Source organism: Anguilla anguilla, chromosome 7, assembly GCF_013347855.1.
Source record: "Anguilla anguilla isolate fAngAng1 chromosome 7, fAngAng1.pri, whole genome shotgun sequence".
In the NCBI taxonomy this organism is placed as follows: domain Eukaryota; kingdom Metazoa; phylum Chordata; class Actinopteri; order Anguilliformes; family Anguillidae; genus Anguilla; species Anguilla anguilla.
In genome coordinates, this window is record NC_049207.1 from 43,614,582 (window position 1) to 43,636,738 (window position 22,157).

At 45.8% G+C, this 22,157-nt stretch overlaps 1 protein-coding gene across 3 annotated transcripts in view; it reads right to left on the reverse strand.

Annotated features, from left to right (window-relative positions):
• Positions 1–22,157, reverse strand: part of LOC118231533 (tetraspanin-9) — a 43,968-nt gene continuing 21,811 nt past the window's right edge. The window contains exons 1-7 of one of the 3 annotated variants that reach the window (XM_035425408.1): positions 19,169–20,139; positions 4,355–4,546; positions 1,993–2,067; positions 1,367–1,468; positions 830–961; positions 453–536; positions 1–378 (exon numbers count right to left, since the gene is read on the reverse strand). In XM_035425408.1, coding sequence (XP_035281299.1) covers positions 307–378; positions 453–536; positions 830–961; positions 1,367–1,468; positions 1,993–2,067; positions 4,355–4,546; positions 19,169–19,516 — 1,005 coding nt within the window. In that variant the 5' untranslated portion in view covers positions 19,517–20,139 and the 3' untranslated portion in view covers positions 1–306. Of the gene's footprint in view, positions 379–452; positions 537–829; positions 962–1,366; positions 1,469–1,992; positions 2,068–4,354; positions 4,547–19,168; positions 20,140–22,157 lie in introns of those variants that run through there. The other 2 variants (XM_035425410.1, XM_035425409.1) reach the window with 2 other exon arrangements.

Consider the following 22,157-nt stretch of genomic DNA (forward strand, 5'->3'; position numbering starts at 1 on the left):
CATTCAAAACCATTTAACTTGGGGAAGGGGGCTAAAGTCTTTTTTTTTAGTAAATAAGTGGGCCCACTGTTTAAACTGTTTAAAAGGATTAAACCACAGGAAGAAGGAGCAAATCTTGCTCTCTGTTTCTCTCCAGTTCAGTATCTCTTTGGCAATTTCAGTGTGATTACGAACTGTAGCCAGCTGGTGTGGGTGTGGCCCAGTGATGAGGGAAGACATGGGGCTGTCCTGGGCCTGTGGGGTCCCTTTCAGTGTCCCCCTGGGGGGGTCGCTGGGCCCGCCCTTTTGTTAGGGCTCCACCCCCTGCTAGGCATCGTACTTCTTCCCCATTCTGTGGATCTGCTGGAACAGGGTCATGGAAAAGGCCATGCCAAGAAGCTGGAAAGAGGAAGTGACATCAGTCAAGCTCTGATGAGAATATATTGAAGTACAAACCAGCCCCTGGAGCTCACCTGTATCACCAGTATACACATGGCTATGGTGCCCAGAAGGTGCTTATTGTCATCTAGCCATTCCTCTACCTTCTCATAGCAGCCCTGTAGGGAGGAAGAACAGCACTGCATTAGATCAGGACAGGATGAGGAGTGAGAGGGAGCGACGGAGGAAAGAGCAAGAGAAGGAGCAGAAATGGAGACGCAGACACACGGACACACACACGCACGCATGCGCACGCGCACACAAATACATACAGTGACAGAGACTGCCACAGAGTCCCACCCTCATCTAGAATACCCCCATGATCTAATGTAGATGAGCACACAGGGGAACAACTTTGAAACACACAGGGAAAGCCCCGCCCCATCCAGCCCCGCCCCACCCCACCACTCACCTGGGTCCAGAACATGCTGGTGGCGTTGCGGCCGCAGCCCTGGAGGTGCTCCTGGCAGCAGCGATCTGGCACCACCCTCTCCCTCAGAGCATCATGCCAGTCTGAGAATCCTGTGACTCCACAGCACTTCCACTGCAGAGAGCCAGAGACCCTGCATTACTGCCTGTACACGCACATAGACACACACACACACACACCTACACACACACACATATACATACATACACACACAGGCATGCATATACACACAAAATACACACACACTCATACACAAACGCGCTCACACACATATATGAACACGTGCGCACACACTCTAACTGTTACGCAGTCTGGGTCAGTCCGTAACAAGAAATACAGTAAAGGAACTGGGAAGTAAAAGGCAAATGGGCAATGGAAATAGCTGCAGCAGATGGGCAAGCAGCTTTGTGTAAGGATGCTGAGGTGCTACTGGTGACTTTCATGAACCACATGATGAATTCCTTGAATTCCCATGGGAGGCACGGGTCACATGACTGATGCTGGATTGACGCAGCGCACCTCTGCTTGGATGATGTTCCACGCGTTCCTCAAGCCCACGTTGTTGTCCGTGTTGTACAGTGCCAGCCCATCCTTCAGGTCCTGCTTGGCATTCTCATTCACCTGTGCATCATGGGAGAGAGTGATTGGTTATGACAGGCTACATACAGGAGAGAGTTATTGGTTAGGGCAGGCCATGGGAGAGAGTGATTGGTTAGGGTCTGATGGTTAGGGGTAGACCTGCTCTCTCATGAATCCCCTCTCAACTTATTATTAGTAGGCATTGCAGTGAATAAACATCACCACACTGAGCTGTTCAGACAAGGTGGCGGGAGGGGCTTACTGCTTGCTCACCCTCCACACAGGAGGTACGACAGCAGTGTCAGATTAGAATTCGGCAGGAAGAGAATTAAATCCCCCTTCATACATCTTGAAGTCACAAAACAGAGCCGAGAGACAGGAGGGATGAAGAAACGCTTAATCTCTCCTGGCAGTGAGTGGCAGATCCATCGCTCATACACACTCAGGAAAGCAGTGCAAATACACATCAGCGTGTATTTCTCTATTACCAAGTGTGTGTGTGTGTGTAAAGTAATGTTGAAATGTGAGGAAAGTTTTGGAAAAGGTGATATTTTTCACAGCCTTACCTTATCCATATAAACAAAGAACAGAATGAGCAGTATCAGCTCTGCCAGGAGGATTACCAGCAAGCTGATGAAGAACTGTGTGTGAGAGAGAGAGAGAGAGAGAGAGAGAGAGAGAGATCATCACAAATTAATTTTTAAGACTAGTGCACAACCATGCTAAATTACACTGATGACAGCTTTATTGTTTACTTCTTGTTCAGTTATTTTCTCAGATATATCCCATGCAATATAAACAATAAAACTCTTTAGATCAGCAGCTATTCAAAAATTGTTTAATGTATTTTTTCCAACACATAGCTGAAATGGTCTCTTTGATTATGAACCGGCTGATTGACTGCTCTATCTCACGTGTGTGTGTGTGTGTGTGTGCATGCGTGCATGCCTGCAGTTTGAAGTTCACCACCCTGTACTTTTTATCCTTTGTTTGTGCCAGGCTGTTATACTCTCTGTTGATACACATTTGATAGGACTAAACCATTTTTTTCCTCTGAATTTGGAAATGCCAAATCCTATTTTTAGGCCAGTATCTCCCCTGTATGGCTCTCTCATTCAGGCAGCTGAGCTGCACAGCTGCTCATGGAGAACACCGGTGCAGGCAGACTGCAGAGTAGGTCACAACCAGGAACACATCCCTGATCAGTGAATCGGAAATCCTGCTGTAATATCCCACTGATTTATTAACAATACAAGTGTAGATGTACAGTCAAATTAACATAACACTTAAAGTGCACATGCAGTCTCACTAATATTACACTTAAAGTGCAGATGTAGCCTTATTAACATTACACTTGAAGTGCAAATGCAGTCTCACTAATAGTACACTTCAAGTGCAGATGTACAGTCTCATTAACATTACACAAAGTGCAGATCTACAGTCTCATGAACATACATAAAGTGCAGATGTAATCTTATTAGCATTACACAAAGTGCAGATTCACAATCTCATTAACATTACACAAAGTGCGGAAGTACAGTCTCATTAACATTACACTTAAAGTACAAATGTACAGTCTCAGTAACATTGAGCTTAAAGAGCAGATGTACGTAGTTTCATTAATATTACGCATAAAGTGCCAATATACAGTCTTATTAACATTACACTTAAAGTGCAGCTGTGCAGTCTCATTAACATTACAGCTACTTCACTGGTCACGATACAGTCTCTCATTAAAGTGTCAAATCAAGTACGGTCTACTGGATGGGATTTATCGTAGAGAACCAATTGTGAAAGCAGCGAAATCTTCAGTCAGTTGCTTCGTTTTATCTGAAGTTTCAGAACTAAAAATGACCTCAGCCTCCATTCATCTGCAGATTCTCTTTTCATCTTTCTTTTAAGTCATTCTCAAGCGATATTAAAAAATGTAATACTATGAAACAGTTATATAAATAAGACTCTAAAATAGCTCTTTTAAAATGACTTACCCCTGAAAAAATGTGTAAGAGCTGCTAGAGTATTCTTTTATGAATTCTGATAAGATTGAGATACAGGTAGTAGATCCCAAATCTGTTGGAGATATATTCCTACACTTTTCTTTAAATATAGATGGCTTCTCTGTCTCCGTCTAAGCAGCCATTTGAAAATCTAAGGCGTAACTTAATTCAGATCTCTCCTTTCAGCCCACATTAATAATATCATAAAACAGCCTTCTTCCACACGGAGAATATATCTAAATAAAGTAAGATGTTGTCCCACCAGGATACTGAAAAAATACTTCATGCATTTGTGTCCTCTTGGCTTGATTACTATAATGTTTTATTGCCCAGTTGCACCAATTTGGCCCTGAAATGTCTCCAACTTGTAAAGAATGCACCCGATAGGTTTCTTACTAGAACTATAAAATGGGAACATTAATCCAGCGCTCAAAACTCTTCATTGGCTGCCTGTCAAATTTAGAATTGACTATAAACTTCTACTGTTAACTTATAAAGCTTTAAAAGGTTTGGCTCCAGAGTACCATAGCGAGGTACTTATTCCTTAGTCTCCTCTGAGATGACTTCATTCACAAGATGCTGGCTATGTGAAAATTCCAAGTTATATCTGAAATTACAATGGGAGGGAGAGCCTTCTCGAACAGAGCTCCTGTCTTATGGAACAATCTCCCTACGCATGTTCGGGCTTCAGCAGACTCTCTGTCTTTAAGTGTAAACTCAAAACATACATTTTTAATCAATCCTACAGTTAAGCTAATCCGATAGTCCTACATCCTGATCCTGATCACCAATGCATTTGATGATTTGAATGATGATTTTATGCAATATAAATAAGCACGTATGCTCTGGAGCAGATCATTTTGGCTGAAGAAGCTGGGCATTTTGGGAGAAAGAGCAGGGAACTGTGGGAAACACATGGTGGATCACTCACACTAAGTAGCAGGCACTTGTTTTCCTTAATGGCGCCCAGGCAGCCCAGGAAGCCCGTCACCATGACAATGGTGCCGATGGTGATGACCAGGTTGGCGGCGGAGAGGGAGGGGAAGGAGGGCGAGAACGTGGCGAAGCTTCCCTGTGACACAGAGAGCCAGATCCCCACTCCAAGCAGGCCGCAGCCACACAGCTGTGGAGAGAAAGACACTGCGGTTACACACTGAGATTACACACTGAGATCACATACTGCCAGCCACAGGTGCACAGACACACTGAGATTACACACTGCAGTTACACACTGATATTACACACTGCAATTATGCACTGTGAGATTATAACATTACATTGCAGCCAGATAGCTATAGACACACTGTGATTACACAGAGACAACACACTGAGATTATACACTGCTTTACACCCCTGCAGACACATTGAGATTACACACTGCAGCCCATATCTGAAGAGAGACACACTGAGATTACACTCTGCTGTTCACAGCTGAAGACAGACACACTGAGATTACACACTATGTTCAGAAGAAAGCGCTTCCTGTATGCTGTTTTACTGCACCCAGAAATGCATTGGAAACAGGAGCCAGGAGCCTCTAAAGGAACTAATGAAAGCTTACACACTGAATAGAGAAAAACCCTCAGAGTCTCCATCAGCATGCTCCACTGTGACTTATTTTTCAGCAGCAGAGAAGCAAACACATTTACTCTAATTACAGTGAATAATTACTGCAAATCCACTAAGCTAATAAAGGCGCAAGAAGGGGGTCAGCCTCATGGGAAACAGACCTGAAACAGAACAGGCAGAAGCAGGGTGTCTGATGCAGCTGTGCCATGCGAGTCCTCCAGGGGGCACACTTCTGCCACGAGTTAGGGGCCCCACTGTCTGACAGTTTCCCATTCAGTAAAACGTAGCAGTTTGCATCAGGGCAACACTAAGTACAGCAGAGATTACCACAAAACAAGTGCTGCATGAGTTGCGGCAAATGAATTAACTCCTACTGTACCACCAAACAACCATCTGTTCTTCACTATTCACTGTGCAGTGACACAGTGAATTCCCAACTGGAGAGATCACTCAGCTACAGGAAGCAAAGCTGAAATGTTCACCTACAGAGCACTGCAAAAACTTTTCACACATATATATAGCGATGCATAAACCCTGCATACCTACAAATCACTGCATAAACACTGCATACATACATATCACTGCATAAACACTGCATACAGAGTACTGTATAAACACTACAAACCTACAAAGTACTGCATAAACTTTTCACACATACATAGAGCTGCATAAATCCTGCATACCAACAAAGGACTGCCTAAACATTGCATACATACAGAGAACTGCATAAACACTGCATACCTACAGAGCACTGCATAAACACTGCATAGCTACAGAGCCCTGCATAAACACTGCATATTTACAGCACATGGCATACATACTGAGCACAGTATAAACCTGAGCATACCTACAGTGCACATCATAAGCTCTGCACACTTACAGAGCAGTCTGAACAGTTCAGGACCTTGACTCTTTTCCAAGACCGGCACAAAAGGGGAAATGAATAATTAACCATGCGTGTATTTGATAAATTATTTGGTTAATTGTACTGACAAACAGCACCTTCAATACCACAGTGCACTTAAGAACAACCCTCATCCTTCAAGCTTTCAGTTTAACTAATGGCTCTGTCACCTATTTGCAGCGAGCCCATTCTTTCCTTTAAGTGGCTTTTTGTATGATTTTTGCCGTATGAAAAATGAAAAGCCTCCGATAGACAGATTGAGGTTCCCAGTGGTCTGGCATGTGGAGATATGAGACACAGAAGTGAGAATTAGAAAAGGAGGATTTAGAAACTCTGAAGGGTGCCTGCACACTAATCATCAGTAATGAGAGCGGGTGTGCATGTGTGCATCAGCGTTATGGTCTGGTCTTAGCATATCCACTCTGGTCTGTACTTGTGGGCTTCGGTGCTGGGGGGCCAGGATATGGGGGTCTCCATGTATGCGAATATGTTAGCCCCTTCTGTTGTGCCCCCTTTTTTAACACGAGCGTGAAAATGACATACCCAAAATAAAATGGTTACTGTCATTGAACCCTTTTGACTACACACATAATCCTGGACTCTTCTGAAATGGAACCCTTGGGAGTTTGATTTCCAAGACTAAAAACTATAGATTTTGTTCGCTGTTCGGTTCACGATAAATAAATAGATAAATAAATAAAAACCCCAAAACATGGGGAAGAAAACAAACTGCTGTTCCCATCAAAATTTCTACAGACATGAGAACCCCAATCCTAAACTTAACCTAAACCCTCAATCATAACGTATCATAAGCTCCATATGTATATTTAGCTACATATAAAATATTAATCTTTTTAATCTGATAAATGAGCCCACCATAGTAAGCCTGGGCAGCACGGTGGTGCAGTAGCACTGTTGCCTCACAGGAAGAAGGTCCTTGGTTCAAATCCCGGCGGGGTCTTTCTATGTGGAGCTTGCATGTTTTCCACGTGTCTGTGTGGATTTCCCCTGGGTGCTCCGGTTTCCTCTCACAGTCCAAAGACATGCATTACTTGGAGAGTCTAAATTGCCCCTAGGTATGAGTATGTGAGTGAATGGGGTATGTACCGGGAGATGGACTGGCGATGGACTATAAGCAGGTATAGGTAATCGATGGATGAATGGAATGCTGGGATGCATGCTTTATGGCTCTGATAGCTGGGTGGTTTAGAGGCTATTTCTAATCCAGCTCTAATGCGGCATTATTTTCCATCTTTAATTATTCATGCACTGAGGTATGGGCCAAGGGGATGATAAGAGAATACCGCAGGTTTATCTTATGCTGTAGAGCTACCCAAACCCTACAAATGCAGACAAAATATAACAACACAGAGCAAGCTAGCCAAACAGTGGGAGCCATCAGGGTCCTAACCTCTGACCCCTAAAGTCATGTTTAATGGGGGGATCCAAGCTCCTAGATCTGCAGCTACCCTTTAACCCCATACCCCCATTCAAAGTCACCCTATTCCCACCCCCAAAACAACCGCATTAATATCTCCCTCTCAAGTCCTCCAAACAACACCAAATTAACACCACAAAAAACACAATTACATTAACAGTGGTTAACACGCAATCACATTAACATTACCTAATACACAATGACATTAACACAACCCAACCCACAATCACATTATCACCTCCCTCACACAGAGGCTCCAGGGTGAGTGACTGAATCATAGCTGTAGATAACTCACGGTTTTATGTATAATAGCCATTCCACTTGACCTGAAGCCAAGCCTCTGAGAATCAGGAGAAGCTTATTTCCCATAATTCACTGCAATAAAATGTTACCATTTTTCTTCTCATCGCAATACGTCTCCACCACATGGACCTACAGGGCGCTTATACAATTGGAACAGCTAAATGAGGAGGATGCCATGATTGGTATCAGCATTTTCCTGACATACAACTGATATATTTTCCCGAAGGGCAAAAGAAAAAATGGATTCAGGATTCAAAATGGTGGTTTTGGATAATGATTTCATTACGGCAGTTTTAGATTTCAGGTTGGTCCTCTCAGAATGGCGGTTATGGGTAGTAATTTTAGGATGGTCCTTTCAGGATGGCGATTTTTGATAGAGGTTTCAGAATGGTGGTTTTGTGTTGGCGGCTTTGTAATTCATTGCTGTGTGCAGTGGGCAGCTGATAAAAAGCAGAATCAGTGCAGTCAGTGCAGAAGCTTAAAACCTGACCAGTGACAGAAGGTGAGACAGCAGCCCACAACTCATCTGGGAAGAGGGTAATACGCGGTTACTAACCTCCCCAAACCCTGACCCCTGTGTTACCTCAGTACTGTCCGTAAGGGCTCAATAACCTGATATCACAGCATGTTTCATGTTCTGTGTAAATCAGGGATTAAAATTCTTCATAGGAGAGTGAGCTGCATTTATAGGAGCGTGAGCTGCATTTATAAGAGCGTGAGCTGCATTTATAGGAGCGTGAGCTGCATTTATAGGAGCGTGAGCTGCATTTACATGAGCGTGAGCTGCATTTATAGGAGTTTGAGCTGCATTTATAGGAGCGTGAGCTGCATTTATAGGAGCGTGAGCTGCATTTACATGAGCGTGAGCTGCATTTATAGGAGAGTGAGCTGCATTTATAAGAGCGTGAGCTGCATTTATAGGAGCATGAGCTGCAATTATAGGAGCGTGAGCTGCATTTATAGGAGCGTGAGCTGCATTTATAGGAGAGTGAGCTGCATTTACAGGAGCGTGAGCTGCATTTATAAGAGCGTGAGCTGCATTTATAGGAGCATGAGCTGCAATTATAGGAGCGTGAGCTGCATTTATAGGAGCGTGAGCTGCATTTATAGGAGAGTGAGCTGCATTTACAGGAGCGTGAGCTGCATTTATAAGAGCTTGAGCTGCATTTATAGGAGCTTGAGCTGCATTTATAGGAGCTTGAGCTGCATTTATAGGAGTGTGAGCTGCATTTATAAGAGCGTGAGCTGCAATTATAGGAGCGTGAGCTGCATTTATAAGAGCATGAGCTGCATTTATAAGAGCGTGAGCTGCATTTATAAGAGCGTGAGCTGCATTTACAGGAGCGTGAGCTGCATTTATAGGAGCGTGAGCTGCATTTATAGGAGCGTGAGCTGCATTTATAGGAGTGTGAGCTGCACTTATAGGAGTGTGAGCTGCATTTATAGGAGCAGGCGTGAGCTGCACTTATAGGAGCGTGATCTGCATTTACAGGAGCGTGAGCTCCATTTATAGGAGTTTGAGCTGCATTTATAGGAGCAGGTGTGAGCTGCATTTCCCCCACAGTGCATCTCTGCAGGCCTGAATAAACACTGCGAGGTCTGCAATGCTTTCATGCCTCGCTAATCTTCAGAGACACCAGAGCTCTGAAGGACGAGCACGCAAGAAAACACACTTTGGACTTCTCCTGGGGAAAGGGCCTGAACAAGGGGAATGCATCACTTTCCGAGGAGCTCAAGCACTTCTGTACATCAGCAAGAAAAATGGTGAAAATCTTAAAACTGAGACGTGCGAGATACTGGTGATGTTAGCAGGAAAACTGATTGTGGTGTGTGTGTGTGTGTGTGTGTGTGTGTGTGCTTGCATGTGGCACGTGTGCGTACTTGTCTGTGCATATAATTTTGTGCGTGCAGTGTGCGTGGGGGTGTGAGTGTATGTTTGTGTGTGTGTGTGTGTGTGCTTTCGTGTGTGTGCACACATGCATTGTTTGTGAATTCCCCTCCTGACTGTCTCATTAGCTCAGTGTGTTGATCCGTGCTGTAATTTTAATTAAAAACTGAATCTAAGAGAGAGGGTGTGGGGTGGGCTGGGAGATTGGTTGCTGAAGCATCTTTTTTTTGTTTGTTAAAAATAAACTCCCCAGATCCTCGCACATAACACACCTGCTGAGTGCCAACAACAACAAAAAAATACAGCAATGAGCCGGGCTCAACCGCAATGCCGAAAACAGCCAAAATGGTGACAAAAAAAAAACATGGGTGGATCTAGCTTGAAGCAATTCATGTGTTATCCCACTGTGGTTCGATTGAAGTGACAGGTGATTGATCACATTTTAAACCATGCAACATAGCGGAAGACCCCATTCACCATTCAACATATCGAGGATTTGTTCATTCAATAACTGGTTAATTACCATTTAGCAAATGCAAAGTGCCAAATAAGTATTAACTACTATTCACAGTATTTCAGTAGTAGTCAAGTATGAAAAATAGATGAATATCCCTTTTAGATAAACCATGTCTCAGTTAGTTAAGTGTAATATAATCAATGTATTTAATTAATGTATCCTCTGCTTAACTCACATAATGTTATTCAAAACGTATATCAAATAGACTAAGCATTTATTTTAAATTCAAAAGGGTATTGGTCAGATAATTGTATACAGAATTATTTTTATTTTTATTTTTTAACTTTAGCACAGCTGAAAATAGAGGGACAACATAAAAAATCTGTTTCTGTGAAATGGTAAAACATACGGCATGTAAATACCATGAAATAAAAGACCATTGTCTTTTGGACATATTCATCTTCTGATCTGAAATCCAAAGTCCTTAAGTATATAGCAAAAATAACAAATTTCACTCTACCCACTTCTATGGTGCACATTAGTCACAACCAAACCCACGATTATAGTGTTCATTAATCACAATCAAACCCCCTCCCATAATCTACATTAACCACAATCAAACCCAGTCCTGTCGTCTACATTAAACACAATCACACCCACTACCATAATCCATGTTAAAACAATCAAACTGCCACAAATGAAAACATCTTAGAAAATATCCTCGAATTTCTGATTAGGAGGGATAGGTTCTCGTTCGTCTGCAGCTGATCCCTTCACAGACCTCCCAAGAGGAGAGAGCAATTAATATTCCTTAAGAAGAGATTAATGACAAGAAGCCTCTGCTTTTCACAAGTGCCTCACAGACAAAGGATTGTGGCGGTTTCTGCAGTGAGAGAGCTCTTTGGACAACAGGATTAGCTCCTGTTGTCTTTCAATGCAATGAAACATACAAAGTCCCGAGCCCATTTTCAAAATGATCTATTTTTCCAAAACTATTCCATCCTTAACTGACCTTCCCAAAATGACAGAGCTGGAGTACTCTTCCTCCTGAGAAAATAAATATTAAATGTAGCTGCGGAATCAGCCTTCTCAAATCAGTTATACCAGAAAAAAGCCTCACAATTCAACAAGTCTTATCGAAATACAAGCAACACAGTACGGCAGTGGGCTTGTTAGACCTGCACAAACTAGAGACAACTGACCTGCAGCCTATGTACTGAAACCATAATACACTCCGTCTCATGTAACACGGTACTCCACATGACAATGCACAGGCGGAGCTCCAGACGGACAAACAGCCAACAGCCAACCGGTCGGGAGCAGCTCCTCGCACTGAACGTGGCACAGTGTGCGGTAACAAGCTTCGACGGCTCCTGCAGGTAGCTCCAGCAGTTGGCTGTCCGTTTGGAGCGCTACATCATTCCCTCCAGAGCGACGGTGCAGCCTAATTGGAGGACTGCGGAGTGAAGAGACACGGTGGCTGGCCGCAGATGTTTTGGGGGAAGCACGTGTACCTTCCCTCTCAAAACCCGACAGCGAATTTTTTTTATTAATCAATTAGCTGACAAGCTTAATTAATCAACAGGTTGAATCACTGCCCGTTCATCAGAAACGGTAAAAGGAAACTTTCTCAAGAACTGTAGCTTCAAGTAGCAGTGAGAACGACGGGCTATCTGCTGCCCCAGCAGCATATGCGCAGTGAGACAGGCAGGCTATCCGACGCCCTGGCCACGTATGCGCGGCGAGCAGAGAACAGCCGGATACGTGATGAGCAGAACACCCTGCCCAGACAGAGTGGCTCAGAGAGCTGTGAACATGCTTTTACACCCTGGGCCATTTTCAGAGCAGCCCATACGGCACATTCATAGCCTGCTCCATCTCACTCGGGGAGCATCTGTCCACCGAAGCAGAAGCATGATTCCACACGCGGTGCCTCCTCCCGGGCCTCTGAGTGTGTGTGTGTGTGTGCATATGAGAGTACTTACACACAAGTTTGTGTGTGTGTGTGTGTGTATGTGCGTGCCACGTCCAAAAGCACTTCCTTTTTCAGACCGAGTCTGTATGTTCATGGAACAACAACAAACAAACCTAACCCTGAACCCTAACTAAAACCGTACCCTAACTCTCACCCTAACCCTCAACCCCTAACCATAACCGTAGTCAGAACAAACGAACCAAACCCAACCCCTATCAAATGAACCTAACCCTAACCCCTAACAATAACCGTAACTCAAAACCCTAACCGTATCCCTAACCATAACTGACTGGCACAGCAACCTATGTAGATAGTGACCAAAGCCTGGCCCACTTAAACCTACCATCCCCTGCCACCTGGTCACAAGTGATGCCAGCCATGCATTTCTGGTAGAGATTCCTGGCGATGCGCCTCTTTGGCACATTCTCAAGAAACTTGGGTTCTTATCGCGAGCAAAACAGCTTTTCAAACAGACGTGCTCTTTTCAGAGCTACGAGAGCCCATCCACAACGCGCTGCGCTAACCCCGCTCGCCGTCCCCCCTTCGGGACCAGGCCTTTTGCATTATGCAGCAGTGTACCACCGCCGCGCAGCTCGCAGAGAACTGAACTCATTCCTGCGCCCTCCCGTCTGTACACAGCCCACGTAGCTGGGAGTGATGCATCGTCCGATACGGACAGGAAGTACACAAAGGTAGTCACCTGACAATGATGATGAAACGCACTACGGAACTTCTCCCAGCGTGGAACAGAACAGCCCACAACAAAAAGAAAGGATTCGGCACAGTATCAAAAAACAATGTTGCAATCTTTTGTAGCTATGCGCCTCAGTGTAGTTGTTTCACATGGAACCTCCAGGTAACCAGTTGCCTGAGGGACACTACAGAATCTGCTCCCTCAGAAAGCTGTTACTCAGTGTGCGTTCAATACCTCCAGTGCAATGTCAGGGAAGTGATGATTTGTTTGTAATATGTTTATTTTGTGAATCCAGCAGCTTTAACAGTCAACACCCCTGTTTAACATTCAGCACTGAATAGCGAGCACAAGAGCATCAACAGTTAAAGATTCCAACAACAGAAGTGATGGTTGTAGACAAATACAAGTTGAGCCAGTAGCAATCTCTACCTTCAGGCAAAGTACTTTCCATGTAACAAAACCAAATCGCACTGCACTGGTTTCTGCTTGAAACTGGAACTGCTTCTAAAAATGTAAATACACAACAGGCAGGCCTCAACAACCATTTTCTGTATAGATATTAAGACTTTCAATTGATGATCTCAATTAAACGTCCATAGACTGGCATTCAAACTTAAAATAAAAATGGACGCTGTGATCCTTGTGGCTGTCGGTGGCCATGCTGAGCCCCGACCCCCCAATAGTTCTTGTGTTCTGTGTCTCCCCAGAAAGCAATAAAACTTTCAAGGAAAGAAGACTCCAGGACACCCCAGGTTTGTATATATAGAGATAAGAAACGAAGAGTGACCTTCCGTTGCCCCAAGAACTTCCTTTTTATGCCTGTGGGAGGAGGAAACAGACCATAATAATCCTACAGTCAAACAGACCAAGCTACTCAATCACAAGTGATACTGTCTGGACTACGAGCATGTTTGCCAGATCAAATTATATTGTCTGTCACTCAAAGGCAATAATCAAAACTAGATATCAGACAGAAATGTCAGTACCTAATATTCAGGAGAACCATGCTGAAAACTTGAACTAGGGGCAGGATCCAAATTATTACAGACTGCCCTGCCCCCCATTTGTAGATTGAGTCGATTAGACCAGAGCAGTTTGTGTCCATTCCATCTCTACAAATGACCTATACATGTCCCAAAGGGAATTTAGTGCTGCTAATGTGCTCACTCACTTGTGAAAAGCTTGTTGCTTAGAAAGCACAGTAAATTGCTTTAATAATGCCTTATTCAGCCAAGACCAAAAAAGTAGCCCTCAATATGGATTCAAATTCAAGAGAGGCTGTGTGTGTGTGTGTGTGTGTGTGTGTGTGTGTGTGAGCGAGAGAGAGAAAGAGAGGAACGTTTCCCCAGTAGAGCAGTTTTATGTTCAAAGAGACGCTAAACTTCTTTCCTCATTTGCAGCCTTGCATCCCCTTTGCGTGGGAACACTCTGTAAGGAAGGGTGAAGATGTGACTCTCGGAGGCTGAGAAACGAACACTTCAGCATGCGTGAGTCACCACCAGGTGGGCTGACAGTACTGTTCCACAGGCAGGGTCACTAACAAAGGCCTTCTGAACCCCAGGTAAGCCTCAGACTCGCCTATCTCTACAGCCCAGGAGCAGATGGCCAGTATGGGCTGCAGACCTGTCTGATGAGTGGGTGTGTGGAAGGCCTGTCCTTGTACCTGACACCATTTCCTGCCCTCCCCACACAGAGGCTGATGGGTAATCTTCGAGGGTAGACACAGGCCACCTGACTCCTACAACAACACGGCCGTTACCAGGGAAAGGGGCAGGAGTGAACGGGACCATCCCTGCTACACTATAGCTGCTCTGGGTACTATAGTAATGCTGTGGCTGTCATCCTATGGCAGGGATGCATGCACTTATGACATCACTAAGTTTCCTCCCCGGACTGAGCTGACTATCTGAGGGCACAATGTAGCACCAATCTGAGCGTCTGGGACCAGAAGGGTCTGCAGCTCAATGCACCATAACATCGCAGCACAATTCAACGCAACACAATGCAACGCATCGCAACACAACCGCAGTTCCGTAAAAATCCTATGCAATGCAACATGTACCATAACACACAGTGGAACGCAGTCAAATACAACGCATCACAACACAATATGATGCAAAGAGATGCAATAACATAACATGTTATTTTCAATTTTTTTGCAATTTAAACAATAAAAAAAAAAAGCTTAAACTTTACAGAGAGTGATGGGACTCATCCGGAGAAAGAGAATGACTTTGTTCTATCAATCAGCCTCATTTATTGAGCCGAAATGGATGCATTTGCAGTAAAACTATATGATCCATTTCTAAAAGCTTAGTGGAGCAGCATTAATGTGCAATAACGGCACAGGACAGGGGACTGTTAAATAAACAAACCTGGCCCACCTTCCCTGCTTTAACAGTAAAAGTCACTCCCCTGTGAAAACACACATCTGTAAAACAAACTCTAATCTGCAGTAGGGGTGTGTGAGCGTGGCCTGAGACCGGGTGTAAAAGCTGGACCTCAGGTATCGCTGCGGTTTTAATGAACTAACACGGGTGGGTCCCTGATGATGTGGATTCTGCATTCCGAATTATTGATGGTGATGTTCATTCTGTATTAGCATGCTGATGGTGATTTAGATTGTGTATTCCTGACTAGGCCCTTGACATGGATTGCATTTTGATTGCGTCGATTGTATTTTCACACGCTGTAGTTCAGCTAGTAGCTCCATTACATGTAGTATGGCTAAGTCGCTACTGGATAAAAGCGTCTGCTGCCCCCCCATTGTTCATCATGCAGCTGCTGAACATGCCAGCAGAGAGCATGGAGCATGGTGCATGGTGCATGGTGCATGATGCATCTGGAGGGGAGGGGCTTGCTCCAGATCCACCACCAGAGGGGTGGGGTTTTGGTCCTGATCCACCACCAGAGGGGTGGGGTTTGTTCCCTATGTATCACCAGAGGGGTGGGGTTTGGTCCTGATCCATCACCCCAGGGGCGGGGGTTGCTTTCAGTCTGGCTGATGGCCCATAAATCCAGCCAATGGAAAACAGCCTAAAAATCCAGGCAACGAGTAACAGCCAATGGAAAACTGTCCTGAGCACAGGGCTTAACCAGTGTCAGCACGAAAGGCTGGATCACTAATGAATATAATTACATGTAATCACAGATCATCAGAAACCCACATGATCTTCCTGGTAACTGGGGTGGATGGGGTGGGGGTATCCCACAGGCAGGGAGGTATAGTCAAGCCTTTGACACTAGGCTAGCAGGAAGCAGTGTACCTGCATTGATTTCACAGTTATCTGCTTTCAGATGCTGACTGCTGTGTTCTGCATGCATTATCTCACAGGAGAGGGAGATATTAACATCGATATTCTCAGCAGCTGGGAACACTAAGGACAGGACTACCAGGTCTCCTGCAGGAAGTTGCGCGTTATCACGACATTCACCCAATTACTGACTTCCCAATAAACTCCAATTTTCATAAGTGATTGTGCCAAAACTCAAATTAGTCTGAGCGAGAGAAAGGGGAAGAGAGGGAAAGAGAAAAAGAGAGAAAGATACAGGAGGGGGGAGAGAGAACGAGAGAGAAACAGACAGAGCTTGCAGAGTTTTCTGTCCAATCAAAAGAAAATTATATATGACATTCTCATTAAAATATGGCCCAAAATCTTTGACAGCATCATCTTGTCTATTGGATGATATGGACATGATGTATGGGGCACAGCCAGCCAGCAAGACCACACTAGATGGGACAAGCATCCAACAGAAACCTTGCATACAGAATTTTGACAAAATATTAAATTAAAGACACAAAGAAAAATGACTGCAGGACAGAATTAGGCTGATTTCCACTGGTAATAAACGGTAATAAAAAAGGGCACTAAAATTAGATACATTGAGAGAGAGAGAGAACGAGTGAGCGAGAGAGAGAAGTATAAAGTTAAAACTGATTATGCAGATTATTGTGCTTCCAGCTTGGTCTGTATTAGCACATTAAACAGAACCTGAGACAGTTATGAGATTCAGCCTGAGAAATGTGGCTGGAATGCATCCTGCGGTAACTACCTTTCATATTTCATACGTCCCAAAGCGCCACGACACCCCCACAGAACACAGCTGAGCGACGGATGGACACGCTTGGCCTCGGAAGCTAGCCTGAGCGCCTCCAGGCTGGACCGTAGCCAATCCCTGGTCCCCGCGCCATCGGGCTCAGGCGATGGCACTGAGCTACGCCGGGAGCCGTGGTAACGTGGCCATAATTGCGACTGAGCTCACCTCACAGCTGAAAAGGCTGTTTTTCTGTGCGCGCTCTATAAAAAGAGCTGTCCTCCAAGGGGAGAGAGGAGGAGGAGGGCAACAGCAGGATAACGATCCGCCAAGCCGAGAGGGCAGGGCCATTACTGCCCCGCTGAGATGCGGTAAGCAGCGCGTTACACCCCCGTGCAGAGAGCAGCGGGGAGTGCCATTACAGCTGCAGTAAGAGAGCTCTAAGCAGTGTGTTAGACCACCAATCAGAGAGCTGTAAGCAGTGTGTTAGACCACCAATCAGAGAGCTGTAAGCAGTGTTACACTCCCAATCAGAGAGCTCTAAGCAGTGTGTTATACCACCAATCAGAGAGCTGTAAGCAGTGTGTTAGACCACCAATCAGAGAGCTGTAAGCAGTGTGTTAGACCACCAATCAGAGAGCTCTAAGCAGTGTGTTAGTCCACCAATCAGAAAGCGGTAAGCAGTATTTTACACCACCAAACAGAGCGCAGTAAGCAGCGTGTTACACCCCCAATCAGAGAGTTGTAAGCACCCTATCAGACAGCTGTAAGTAACGTGTTAACCCCCAATCAGAGAGCTGTAAGTAGTGTGTTAACCCCCAATCAGAGAGCTGTAAGCAGCATGTTACACCACCAATCAGAAAGCAGTGAGCAGCATGTTACACCACCAATCAGAGAGCTGTAAGTAGCGTGTTACACCACCAATCAGAGAGCTGTAAGCAGCATGTTACACCACCAATCAGAGAGCTGTATGCAGCGTGTTACACCACCAATCAGAGAGCTGTAAGCAGCATGTTACACCCCCAATCAGAGAGCTGTAAGCAGCGTGTTACACCCCCAATCAGAGAGCTGTAAGCAGCATGTTACACCCCCAATCAGAGAGCTGTAAGTAGCATGTTACACCACCAATCAGAAAGCTGTAATCAGGGTGTTTACTGCCCCAGTCAGAGAGCGGTGGCATCAGAACACACCCCCATCCCCATCGTTAGCCCCCTAACACGTATACCCCGTCCCCCTGTCCCCCCGCCCCCCAGGCTGGGGACAGCAGGCTAACATTATCTGTATGTTTGTCCCCCATGTGAGCAGAGGGATGGATCTATGGATCATCACATTCTGCATGAATTGGTGCACAGCAGTGCTCATGCACACAGAGACACACCTGAGCCCACATGCACAGCCTAAACTCATAATCCACACTCAACATTCACCCAAATTTCATAATCCCCCAATATCCATTATCCATCCCACTCCAGGACGGAAAGAGGGAAGCAGACCTGCTAAGCTGCCGCCCAACTGCTGAGAGTTTCTTTCTGTTCTTTCTTAAAGGTACACCAGAGCGTACATATCAATATTTTTACATTACATCTACACGCATATGACATATATAATGCTGTTTCCACAGCTGACAGCAGTCTTCCATCACATGATAACATAGTAAAAAATGACCGTAGACACGTTCCATAAACCTTGGAAGGCAATGACACTTCCAATCAAAATAACATAGATAAGAACCTGCAAACTGCTTACGCTGACAATATCCTTAACACCAGAACTGCTGCTCTCCAGACCACATCACATGAATTCTTAAAAGATCCCATATTAGGCTGACTGAACAGCCTGTGCAAGTCTCTCCTTCAGAACTGCCAGACGGCACACAGTAGAGTCAAGGCTGTCTAAGCACGAGGAGAAGGTAAATTCACATAAACTATATTTCATATAATTAATCTGAACTATGCCTACCCCAACAGGACACGCATTCAAAAGAAAACTAATAACGATATGCAAATGATTATACGCACGGTGGAACACACCGGAGATGTAAAAGGGCATCGTAATTAGTGTCACTACTGACCTACTGCCAGCAGCATCCAACCCTACAGACAGCACAGAAAACAGGGTCGGTGTGAGCAATGTGCACTGGAAACAGGACAGTGTGAAGAGTGTGCACTAGAAACAGGGACGTTGTGAGCAGTCTGCACTGGAAACAGAGACAGTGTGAGCAGTGTCCAGTGGAAACAGAGACAGTGTGAGCAGTGTCCAGTGGAAACAGAGACAGTGTGAGCAGCACGCACTGGAAACAGAGACAGTGTGAGCAGTGTGCATTGGAAACAGAGACAGTGTGAGCAGTGTCCAGTGGAAACAGAAACAGTGTGAGCAGCATGCACTGGAAACAGAGACAGTGTAAGCAGCATGCACTGGAAACAGGGACAGTGTAAGCAGCATGCACTGGAAACAGGGACAGTGAGAGCAGCAGTTCGCTTACCCAGAAGACCAGGTTGAAGAGGAACATCATGTACTTCAGACAGCACAGGCAGCCCCTGGCCATGCTGAACTTCTTAAACTCTAGAAGAAACACAAAGGACAGATCCAGGTAAAACACCACGTATTTGTTTCCCTTGAGCACCCCGCGCTTGCTGGCTTCACTTTTGTCCTCCGCGGCGGCGGCGGCGCTGGCGTCCGCCGCGGGACGGGGCCCGGCAGAGCCGTAGAACGCTCCGACGGTAAAGCCGCGCCGGCCGAACTGGCGGTCCGAGGCCGAGGCTCGGTCCGAGTCGCGGCTCTCCGCCGACGGGCTAAGACGCACCGACTCCTCGCTGCTCCACTTCTCCATGCCGTAAAACAACTGCGGGGGAACCCCCCTTCACCGTGGGGGGCGGGGGGGGGGGTGTCTCAAAGTGCACAGGCTCACCAGCCCCGACCCCCCAAAGTCACCCGCGTCGGCTCCGTCCCGCCGTCTAATTTCCAAAGGAACGGAAAAGTTTCCAACAGCAGGAAGCAGAGACGAGGGTTACGTGCGACTGCAGTGACACGCGCTCTGTCCAAAGCGTGTGTGGCATGGGGCAGCTCTTCTTCGCACGCGCTCAGATGCTCCAGTAGCGTCCGTCAGCAGCGCACGCACGTCCCCCGTGACGCGTTCGCACAGAAACGCCGCTTCCGCACCGAGCAACTTTCAGCGCCCCGCTCTCCACGCTCCGATCTCTTCTTCCCTCCGTCTGCGATGACCACGGCACTGATCTCTCAACTTTCCCCCGCACTCCCTTTCCCTCTGTCTCTATCCTCTCTTCTCCTGTATGCCCTCACCCTCTGCCTCCGTTTCTCTCATTCTCTCCTCCAGTCTTTCTGTCTATTCCTCTCTCCCCTTCTCTATCTTTCTTCCGCTCTCTCTCTCTCTCTCTGTGACAGCGTTGGTTTCTGCAGTGTCCGATGTGCTATTACAGGCTCCGCGTGTCTAACGGGTTCTCCCTCTCTCTCTTTCCTTCCCCTCGCTCGCTCACCCCCCCCCCCCCCCCACACCCCAGCCCCCTCTCACAGCCCCCTCCTCACTGCCAGGCAGCCCAGCCAATCGGGAGATGGGATGCGGGCGCTGGCCCCTCCCCCTACCGTTTTCAGCGTCTTTAGTAAGCTGACGGCTACTTTGCTTTGACTGCACAACTTCACTTCAGACACTCATCTCTGTCCTGCCAGGACAGCACAGAGACTGTGAGCCAATTGATGAATTAAAAAATAATGAGCCAGTAGAGGGGGGGATATTAATACACCCCCACGTGACTGAGGAACCGCAGCGAACAGGGCAGAGAGAGCGGCTCTGTTTAATTTATCAGCTGCAGTCCTACTGCATGTGTCCCTCATTCTCACAGTGGCGATGGCTCACACAGCCCATCCTCACCGCGCTCTCTCACTGAGAGCGATCATATGCCCGCGTGTCCTTCTGCACGTCTGCCTGTCTGCGCGTCTGCGCGTCTGCACGTCTGCCTGTCTGCGTGTCTGCCTGTCTGTCTGCATATCTGCCTGTCTGCCTGTCTGCGTGCCTGCGTGTGGGAAGGCTTGCTGCAGGTCACAGGCCATTTGTTTCCTTGTAAGGTGCACGGATCTGGCGGCTGTGGAATTATAGCACCATTCAGAGCATGGAGCAGGCCAGCGGATAATAGATACAGACACACACACACACACACACACACACACACGGGCACGCACACACACACTCTTTATGACTCTTTCTCTCTATCTTTCTCTCCCTTCCTGTTTCAACATCTGGAAATTAAAATGCATTTTCACAAGATGAACAGTTCAGCTAAATATAACATAAGGACACAATAGGAGACACCAAAGGAAAAGGAACCTGTGTTTTCTCAGATGACAGATGTTGACTTAATCACAGTGTAATGTGTGTGTGTGTGTGTGTGTGTGTGTGTGTGTGTGACTGTAGGCAGTATGATATTATGTGTGTGGGTGTGAGTGTGTGCTGCATGATATTGTGTTTGTGTGTACGCATGTTTGTGTGAATGCATGTGTATTCAGTATTGGATTTGTTTTAATGGAGGTATTGAAATACTCCCTCTCATAGGGTCTAATTCTGTCATTTATTTTAAACACAGAACAGACCTGGCAGCACATTTCACAGGCAGAGGGGACCTATTAGCAAGAGTCAGTCCTCTACAGACCGCTGTGGAATTCAGCTCTACTGCTGTTGTCTTCAGGTCTGAGGGCTGGTTTAAGCTTGGACTCAGGGCTGGTTTAGGCTGTATGAAGACCCTGTTTTGTGGGGTAAATAACTGATCTTTCCATAATCAGACTGAGGTCAGATTCGTTATGAGGGCACTTTACCAGGATGAGGGTAAAATAATCAGAATGATTAAATTCAGAGCCATGGTTAAAGCGCTTACCCAATTACATGCAAAGCTAAGCTTTCAGCAGCCTCTCTTTTCTTTAACAACAACCATGAGAATCCAATTAACCAGTTTCATTGAGCACTTGATTGGACTACCAGATGAATTAGAAGCACAGAGATAGAGAAATTAATAGAGATTAATTAAACGCCTAAACACAACAAACACAACAGTGACTCAGAGCCACTTCACAACAAGACAAAAGCCTCTCAACATCAAGTGAGGGCTTTTAGAACAGCTACGAGACTTCACACTCACTGCTAATAAAAACTGATCCGCTGTGCTAATAAAAAAGATCCACTGCGCTAATAAAAGAGATCCACTGTGCTAATAAAAGAGATCCACTGTGCTAATAAAACTGATCCACTGTGCTGATAACGGTAATCAGAAATGTAACAGTAATTGGAGATTTATTTATCTAATAAAATACCTGTTAATAGAAGCACAAGACAGTGCTGCAGTCCTCACAAAATCCAGAATACCGAGCTGGTACAGGCCCTGTCTAGCGTAAACCAACGACACGATGTCGGATTATGCGTTGGGAATGAGCTGCTGTTTAAACCCAGTGGCAAACAGCTTAATACG